The sequence below is a fragment of the Sabethes cyaneus genome, chromosome 1 (genome assembly GCF_943734655.1).
Source record: "Sabethes cyaneus chromosome 1, idSabCyanKW18_F2, whole genome shotgun sequence".
Classification (NCBI taxonomy): domain Eukaryota; kingdom Metazoa; phylum Arthropoda; class Insecta; order Diptera; family Culicidae; genus Sabethes; species Sabethes cyaneus.
In genome coordinates, this window is record NC_071353.1 from 17,479,075 (window position 1) to 17,489,296 (window position 10,222).

Consider the following 10,222-nt stretch of genomic DNA (forward strand, 5'->3'; position numbering starts at 1 on the left):
GAACTACTCTTGAATGTAGGTAGTTTAAATGCTCATATGATTTGACCGATAGCTTATTCTGTCAGTTGTCAGTTTTTGCTGTTCGAGCTGTCTATAAATAGATCTCTTTTGGTACGAGACTGTGATCAAGAAAAAGAAATCGAATCCGTTTTATCAGTGTTGCACCGTTCTGACAGTGTTGCTCGAAGTGCTTTCAAATATACCAGAAAATATATTGAAGTGAACCTGGCCATTCAAACTTTGTTTTTAAATGAGTTTTATATTTCAGGTTTTGATTCTATAAATGTTATTGCTGATTTTGGTAGGAACCAACCACAGTAAAGATTAAAAACAATTATGAACCTAATTATTTTAATGATGCGTGGAAGAAAATATTTCTCAGTTATACGAGGTTTTGTTAGTAAAGGATTGGAGAAAACACTTGTTGCTTTTAAATTTTGTAAACAAGACGTAAACCGAGAAAAAAACTAAAACATTTTCTTTTATCGTTAATTATTTTTTTCATAATGTGTTTGCTCGATTACGTTTGGTTCCAAGCATCTACCAATAAAATAAAAGTTTGAGAGATTTTCTTTTTAATCTTAATTCGTTGTTCGTTTCAATTCGTTGTTAGAACCTAATAAAGTGCAGAAAATACATAAAAGATGGCTTAACAGGAGCGGCATTTTGCATCGAGTATATTTCTAACTGCAATAGTTTATGTTTTCATTTTATATACTTGCTGTTGTTGGATGCTTAAAAAAATTGTTATCCAAATAAACAAAAAAAGTCTAGAATTGACAACAAAATTTTCTTAATGCAAAATTGGTAGATATAAGAATTCGCTACATGTAATCGTTATTTCGTTCTGATGCACTGAAACTGAACACAGAAAACTGAACAACTGAATAAACTTAGATTGCAATTTGCAATTGCACTTGAAATTAGACACGAAATTTTACTTTGAATTTCATTTGAAATTGCATGTCAAATGTACATGGTATTGGATTTGATATTGGACCAAAATTTAAACTTGAAATTGGACATTAAATTCGAATTAAATTTAGAATTCAAATTTAATTCAAAATAAACTTGAAATTTGACTTGTAATAGTACTTGAAATTTTACTTGAAGTTAGGCTGGTATTGCATGTAAAATTTGGCTTGAAATCAGATTTGAAATTACACATAAAATTTGCGTTAAATTTTATAGAAAATGTATGGCACGTTCCCCATTGTGTGTCCCGGGCACACCAGTGATGATATGTAACATTTTTAGTAGTGGCCAAAGCCCTAATTCTCCTATATAACTCAATGAGTTATAACTATCAGAATCTGTTACAAATTTGAAACTTTTGTTTTCACTTCCTGATCAGTTTATTTCCGATTTGTAACACAATGTGTTATAAATATCAGAATGTGTTATAAATTTGATGTTATCTTGTTATGCCCTCCTGATCGGGTACATATATCATATTTGTTACTTTGATATACGTACGAAAATGTTTGCTGGGTTAGTGGGGGGAGGGATCTCTAACCATCATAAGAACCTTCCCTGGTACCAAAAACCCCTGCATGCAAATTTTCACTCCGATCGGTTCAGTCGTTTTCGATTCTATAAGGAACATAGGGACAGACAGACAGAAATCCATTTTTATAGGTATAGATTTATGAAAAGAACGCTCTTTTTGCTATCAACGGCATTGCAGTCATACAGCGCCGTAAATACCAAAGGTACAACATTGGTTTCTTCAGCAATCTATACCTATAAAGAAGGATTTCTGTCTGTCTGTCTGTCTGTCTGTCTGTCTGTCTGTCTGTCTGTCTGTCCTGTGTTCCTTATAGAATCAAAAACTACTGAACCAATCGGCGTGAAAATTTGCATGTAGAGGTTTTTGGGGCCAGGAAAGGTTTTAGTGATGGTTAGAGACCCCTCCCCCCACTAAGAGGGGGGGCTCCCATACAAATGAAACACAAATTTCTGCATAACTCGAGAACTAATCAAGCAAATAGAACCAAATTTGGCATGTGGGTGTTTTCGGTGACAAGAATTTATTCTAGGGTAATTTGAGACCCCTCCCCTCTTTATAAGGGGAATTATAACTCCTCTCCCCTTTAAGAGGGGGGGTTTTCATACAAATTTCCTCATAACTCGAGAACTAATCAAGCAAATAGAACCAAATTTGGCATGTGAAAGTTTTCGAGGGCAAGAAAATTTTCTATGTTGAATTAGGACCCCTCCTCACTTTAAGAGGGGGGGCTCCTGTACAAATGAAATACCAATTTCCTCATAACTCTAGAACTAATCAAGCAAATGGAACCAAATTTGGCATGTGTGTGTTTTTGAAGACAAAATTTTTTTCTATGATGAATTGGGACCCCTCCCTACTTTAAGTGGGGGGGGGGTCCTATACAAACGAAATACAAATTTCCTTATAACTCGAGAGCTAATCCAGCAAATGGAACCAAATTTGGTATGTAGGTGTTTTTGGAGGCAAGAATTTTTTCTAAGATGAATAAGAACCTCTCCCCACTTTAGGAGGGGGGGCTCCTATACAAATGAAATACAAATTTCCTCATAACTCGAGAACTAATCAAGCAAATAGAACCAAATTTGGCATGTGGGTGTTTTCGGTGACAAGAATTTATTCTATGGTAAATTGAGACCCCTCCCTCTTTATAAGGGGAATTGTAACTCCTCTCCCCTTTAAGAGGGGGGGCTTCCATACAAATTTCCTCATAACTCGAGAACTAATCAAGCAAATGGAACCAAATTTGGCATGTGAAGGTTTTCGAGGGCAGGAAAATTTTCTACGGTGAATTAGGACCCCTCCCCACTCTAAGAGGGGGGGCTCCTGTACAAATGAAATACAAATTTCCTCCTAACTCGAGAACTAATCAAGCAAATAGAACAACATTTGGCATGTGGGTGTTTTTTTTGGTGACAAGAATTTATTCTATGGTGAATTGAGACCCCTCCCCTCTTTATAAGAGGAATTATAACTCCTCTCCCCTTTAAGAGGGGGGGCTTCCATACAAATTTCCTCATAACTCGAGAACTAATCAAGCAAATGCAACCAAATTTGGCATGTGAAGGTTTTCGAGAGCAAGAAAATTTTCTATGGTGAATTAGGACCCCTCCCCACTTTAAGAGGAGGGGCTCCTGTACAGATGAAATACAAATTTCCTCATAACTCGAGAACTAATCAAGCGAATTGAACCAAATTTGGCATATGTGTGTTTTTGGAGACAATTTTTTTTTCAATGATGAATTGGGACCCCTCCCCACTTTAGGAGGGAGGGTCCTATACATACGAAATACAAATTTCCTCATAACTCGAGAACTAATCCAGCAAATGGAACCAAATTTGGCGTGTAGGTGTTTTTGGAGGCAAGAATTTTTTCTGTGATGAATTAGGACCTCTTTCCACATTAGGAGGGGGGGCTCCAATACAAATGAAATACAAATTTCCCCATAACTCGAGAACTAATCAAGCAAATAGAACCAAATTCGGCATGTGGAGGTTTTTGGAGGCAAAAATATTTTCTACGGTGAATTAGGATCCTTCCACACTTCAAGAGGGGGGGCTTCTACACAAATGAAATACAAATTTCCTCATAATTCGAGAACTAATCAAGCAAATGGAACCATATTTGGCATGTGGGTGTTTTTGGAGGCAACCATTTTTCCCATTATGAATTAGGACTTCTTACCTTTTTAGGAGGGGGGGGCTCCCATTCAAACGAAATACAAATTTGCTCATAACTTTAGAACTAATCAAGCAAATGGAACCAAATTTGGCATGTGAGAGTTTTAGATGGCGGAATTTTTTTTTCTGTGGTGTATTACGACCCCTTTCCCTTTTAAGAGGGTGGGCTCCCATACAAATGAAATACAAATTTCCTTATAATTTGAGTACTAATCAAGCAAATGGAACCAAATTTAGCATGTAGGAGATTTTTGAGTCTTGAATTTATTTTATGATAGTTAGAGACCTCTCACCCCTGTGGTAGGGGGGTATGGACTCTCATACAAATAAAACAGAAATTTTTGCGAAACTCAAAAACTAATCCAACTCGAGAAATTCGAGACTCTTCCATAAAACATTAATCAATAACAAGACCACAAAAACTATCTATAGTAACACTAGATCATTCAGGACGAGCCGGTCGCGAGTGTTGCCGGTGACCCGCCGTCGGAAGCGCCGCCCACTGGGGGGCTTGCAAAACTCGAGATAGTGACAAAGATCATCCGAGATTCATGATTTATGTACAACACAGGTTAATTTGTGGCAATACGAAGTTTGTCGGGTCAGCTAGTATAATATAAAGCATTACTGCAAAATTTCTAATTCTATATATGCTCCATACACTACTTTTTCAAAATCTTCTTGGTTGAGGTGCAGTATTCAAAAAAGTAAAATCGAAGCGAAAAAAACACGCCAAGCCTGTGGGATAGCAATACTAGGCTAACACTTCTAACTTCCCAAGAGTATATGGAAGCAGAATCTGTCGAAATTCACAAAAAAAAATATCTAGCAAACGATCTGCGGATATTGGAAAATGAGTCAGCGGATTTGGTATTCTGCCACCAGGGATGATGTTTCGATCACTTTGATTCAATTTTGACACATTTGCCAGTACCGTCTCAGTTGTTGTTACCATCCGAACTAGCTGTTATCTACAATTGTGCTGAATGAAGCTTGGTTGTATCTTTTATATTTATAATACTATACGGCTGCCACCCTGTTGGGGCACCAAATGAACGTTTACTTGGCTAGACCGATATTCGAACGTACGGCAACTAGCTTGTTGGACCAGCAGGCGTACCTCGAAGCGAACTGGAAGGTTATTCAATAGTAATCAATTATCAACTAATAGCAACAAATTCGATACCAAACTTGAAAAAAGTCAATTTTAGTCAGTTTCTTTCACGTTTAACCCACTTTTCAAGCGCTGCGAAACGTTACCGAGCGCTTTAAAAAAACACCGTAAACAAAGCCAACCAATGCATCGGTACAAGTGACAATCTTTGAACCGTTGTTGTTGCTGTTTGTAGCGTAGTTCGACTTGCGTCAGATGCGCTAATCGCGCGCTAAAATTAGCCTAACACCACCGTCAGTCAGTTCGAACAGAACAAAGGCAATCTATTTATTTAGTGCTACTGACAGTAAGCGAGCGGCAGTTTGTTGGCTGCCCATTCCGGGTTCCCGGTTCGGTACTTACCTGATACGACGACAGGAACGGATCCCGGGAGTCATCCAGCGAGACGACATCCAGCGGGCCGGCACCAAAGCCACCGCCGCCTCCGTTGCCACCGTTACTGCCGCTTCCACCACCACCTCCGATACAGTTGGGCATTCCCGGTTTGCCCGGGTAGGAAGTACTGCGGCGGTACTTGGAGGGTGAGTTAATCAGATTTGAGGCAATGTTAAGCGATTGTTGAAGATGGGGTTGCTGCTGCTGCTGCTGTTGTTGCTGTTGTTGTTGCTGCTGTTGTTGCTGCTGCTGATGGAGATGGTTAGCGTAGGGTGACAACGCTTGAGAATGGGAGTTGGGATTGTGCGGTTTGCGGGAGTGGAGAACTCCGCCCGATAGTCCACTGGTGAGATTCATGTTAGGAACGGAACGTCCGCGGTTCCACGAGCTCATTGGATTCTGTTGTTGCTGCTGCTGCTGCTGCTGAGACTGTGGCTGCTGCTGTTGGGGCTGCTGTTGTTGCTGCTGGGACCACGGACCAGATGGGGCAGGATTGGACCAGGTAGGATAGGAATTTTTAAACTGGCTTTGCTGCTGTGATTGATTCTGATGTTGGAGCAAGTGGTTCGGAGCGACGGCGGTGTTGTTTGGCGAGAGGCCATGATGCGGGAATCCACCGTGAGAAGCCGTGATGGCTCGGCGCTGCTGCTGTTGGGCGGCGAATGCTGCCGCTGCAGCAGTTGCAGCAGCTCCGTTGTACAGGTGGTTGTTGGAGAAGTTTTGAAAACCTCCTAATCCGTTAATCGACAGGTGCGAGCTGGTTGCTTCGTCCAAGCTGGTCGACCAGGGACTGTTGTGATCCGACGGGTTTCCGAAGTTCAACCCGTTCGGGGGAAGAACCATGTGCGACGATGAACCTCCGTTCATTAGGTTGGAGGCGACTCCCAGACAGCTGAGGTCGGCGCCCTTAAGGCTCAGCTCTTCGGCCGCACTGGGGAGATGCAGCTCGGAGTTTTCGATCAGTAGGTTGTTGTTGGTTACGTTAGAACTGTTGTTGTTGTTACTGCTGCTGCCGTTAGCACTATGATTGTGGCTGTTCAGCGAAGCGAGCGGGGAGGCAATCGAGCCTCCGGCTCCATTCAGCAGGGACGAGGTGGATGCATCGTCATCGGACTGCGGCGTTGTCAATTGAAGGGACAAAGTATTCACGCTCGATGGAGTAAGGGAACACTCCGACGAGATGGCCGTTGTGATGGTTGGAATGGTACCTGCTGAGTTGCTGGAGTTGGTAATCAGCAGTCCCGACTCCTCGGCCATTTGGCCTCCGGCATTGCTCGTTGCTGGCATGTTGGCTTTGTGGCTGGACTTCGAACTACCACCGTTGCCGATGAGACTAGCACTGTTGTTGTTATCGACGACGACGAGCGAGTCTCCTATCAGGGAAGACGACCCAGGGCTCACAATCACTGACGGTTCCGACTGAGAAGGACTGAGTCCACCTCCACCGGCTCCGCTACCTGATCCGTTTGTCAGGTGCTTAATGTTCAACAGATTGTTGATACTCAACGTGTCGAGCAGCGACTGGCTGGACACGCACGAATCATTCGTCAGAACCGAACCGCCGTACAGAAAATCACCCATTTAGAAACGTTCGAGTTCACTGATACGTTCGATGCAACTTGGGTTTTACGCGCGATTTAGTCGATGTCGATATTTTTTGCTTTGTTTTTTCCTTCTGATAACTGCGTCGTTGCTGGCAATTTCCGTTTTTGTTTAAAAATTATTTTACAAACGATTTCTATAGTACAAACGGTGCGCTCTAGTTGCTCGTAGGTAGAAAAATAAACACTTTCATATACTAGTTTAAAACACGTGCACTACACATCAACTTCAACGGTATGGAATTTGCCTTACGGACTAGTCGACGATTTTAGAAAACTAAACTCTATACAATTTCTCAAGACGCAACTGCAAATTTCACTGTAGTAATGATGGCTTACACTTGTAAAAACTTACAAAAAACGACGTTCAAACAAACTCTTTTGATTAGGATAAACTTAAAGCCCGTGGATTATTTAGCTAACACGTTGGATTCTTTTCTTCTTTTTTTTTGTTTCAAATTTCGATGCAATGCCCGTGAAAATTCACTCACACTCTTTGCAGCTGTCGTTTGGGCAGTTCCGTTCGATTCGAAGCCCTTCGAGGCTCAACGGCTCGGGCTTAGGCTGCTGTCCACACGCTTTAGCACCCGCAGTTTCAACTGCTGCGAAACACCTGTAAAATTTGTACGACACACTTTGTTAAGGGGAAATCTGTTTTGCGAACCAGAAGTTTTGTTGCTGTTGTTGCTGCTGCTACCGCTTTTTCCCCCTTTCCGGGTGACCTTTCGGAATCCCGCAGCAAACGCGTCACCTCACAAGTGGGAAGGAAACAAGGATTTGAACGCGCCAGAGGTGCGTTTTGCGCTTTGACCGAATGAATTGGAATAGTAGTCCTGTCCGAGAGCGCGTTACTAGGCTCTGCTACACACAAGCACGGTTTCTTTGGTTCTGATGTTACGATGACCGCCCCGAGTGAAGCTTTGCTACGTTCTGGTGGCTACATTCGGTGGCTAATAGTTCGCAAACCATCCAGCGTACTCGAAAGGACGAACGGTGCCAGCTCTTCGTGGCAGTGGAGAGTGAGTTCCCGAGTTGGCCGAATAAGTTGGTGTTGTGACGTCATCGCGCAGCTGGCAGCAGCAACGCACGAGTGTCACGCAATCCTTAGCCCAGTGCCACCGTAGCCTAGTTGTGGAAGCGCAAACATACAGGCACACAAACAAACACACACTCTCACTCCCATCATCTTCGAAGAAACGACGAAACATCCTCCGAACGGTCGGTGGAGCGAGTCCCGTCCGAAGTACCGCCACGAAAGGGGGAAAACGTTCTTCGGTCAGGCATGCGCAGCATGCACCTACCGACATTCTCTCTCTCGCCCGATTTCCTGCACTCACGCTCCAACGCAACCAGGACTGCCGAAAATTCTACAACACAGTTGTAGGCCTCCTTCGACAGCAGAAATAATTAACTTTTCCAGCTCGAACTGACATACCACCACCAACATACCACGACGCCCACGACGAACGATGACGATGACGAAGTTGTTCGAGCAGTTTTCCCACCGATCACAGACATCCTATTGTCCACACAAAAAAAAACTCTACTGACACAGAAAATTAGTCTCGCCCCTTCCCACACTACTGCTACCAATTACCTCCCGCAAACCAAAACCGTAAGACCCGGCCTGCACTGACACCGTGCACAAGTTGAATCGCTTCCGGTTTCTGCTTCGATCGAGCGTTGGAGACTGTTGTCGTCTATGTCTGTGTGTCTGAGTACCCGTGCGTTCGTCCTGTCTACGGAACGCTAAGCAGCAGCCGGCTTTTCCAAATATCCGTCGTGCAGGGATTCGAGAGGTATACCCTTGAAAAATGCGAACCCATTTTCAGCCGCTCCTGCCCTGCTCGCGTCCCAAGATAGCTCAGTCCCGATTGCTGCCGTCAGGAAAATGAGCCGAACAATGGCTCGAATGTCAACCCCGATAGATTTTGGTGGCTAGCAAATAAGTTCGCCCCACAATTCTGTCTCCCAGCGGGACAATCAATGCGGGGCACCGAAAGCAGAGAAGGGATTATTGGAAATTTATTGTAATTTATTAGGAGAATTTACTTTCCCCTTTTGGATTCGACAAACGAGCGGTGTTAAAACTGTAGGTTTAATTTTGTTGAAAAAAAATCAGATGGGCTTGCGTTCAGATCACCGACCGCACGGTTGACGTAGGACTACCTGAGGCACATTTCTACTTTAAAACTTTAGTATGGGTGTTTGCTAGTTGGGCCATGCTCAAACTAAAAACACTTGATTGTCAAAATTCTATCGAATTTTTAGGTTTACAAATTTCTATCAACTTTCAGGTGGCCCAATTAGCGTATCTCAATTTGATAGTTGGAGTGCAGTCGTGACTCAAGTAACGAATTCAGACTATGTTAAAGAGAACTTTAATCTAAAACGTTCTTGAAAATACGACGGTTCTGAAAAGGGCCGTTTGGTTTGAATGTAAAAGTATTCATCATTCGAGTTGACTTTTGCAACACCAATAGATGAAAGAAATGGAAAAACTACCGTTAAAAAAACTAACAAATAATACCTGATTTTATTACAAATCAAGACAAAAAATATGAGTTTTGAAACGATAATTCTTTTACAATCGACGAAAAAAGTATTTAATGAAAATTTTAGAGTGATGATGAAAGAACGGAGAGGTGAGAGAGAAAAGGGGGGGTAATTAGTAGCTACGCTTAACAAGTAGTCGTTGTGACTGCTTCCTTTTGTCCAATGCTGGAAGGTGCATGGGTCGAACCAAGCTATAATCTGAGATTATAACCGGATTCGAAACCACAACACGCGCACTTTCATCTTCACTCTTAAATTTTCATTACTTTCTTCTACCGTCTTTCTTCTACCGTCAATTTTAAAAGAACATTCGTTTCAAAAAACATTAATTGTATATGCCTGACCACATTTCAAGGTCAAGACAAAAACACTTGGTTGGTCTAACAAATATGAGGTTGATCTATTCCACAAGAACGGAGCCTACCCGAACACATGCGGCTCACAAGCCGTTCAAATGAATCAGTTCACAAGAAAGAGCCTTCAACTGTACGATTCTTGAAAAAGACCCACGGTTCTTCTAACATATCCGAAGGTAATAGATAGATAGCAGATTAGTTCGTAATTTTCAAAACTGTCAGCGATCACACAAACCGCGAACCATAAACCATCCATTTGAATCGGTTCGCAACAGAAGAAGAGCGGTTTAAAGCCCTCACACAGTGGCACGGAATCAAAAAACGACGGACATCGATATTTGTGACAAAACTATTAAAGATATCACGTTAATGTCTTGTGCGAAGTTTCTTCGCTTTATAAGAACTTTCTAATAGTATTGGAAAGTTAGGAGTAACACGACAAATAGAAGAAATAACTTCTTAGTTTCAAGCT

The 10,222-nt window shown here is 42.3% G+C and overlaps 1 protein-coding gene across 1 annotated transcript; it reads right to left on the reverse strand.

Annotated features, from left to right (window-relative positions):
• Positions 1 to 5,129: 5,129 nt before the first annotated feature.
• Positions 5,130 to 6,818, reverse strand: LOC128745437 (uncharacterized protein DDB_G0283357-like). The gene has a single exon (XM_053842513.1). It carries the CDS (start codon positions 6,816 to 6,818, stop codon positions 5,130 to 5,132), a length of 1,689 nt encoding a protein of 562 aa, XP_053698488.1.
• Positions 6,819 to 10,222: the final 3,404 nt, after the last annotated feature.

Coding starts and splice junctions, on each gene's coding strand:
- LOC128745437 (XM_053842513.1), bottom strand. CDS start 6,818: ATGGGTGATTTTCTGTACGGCGGTTCGGTTCTGACGAATGATTCGTGC.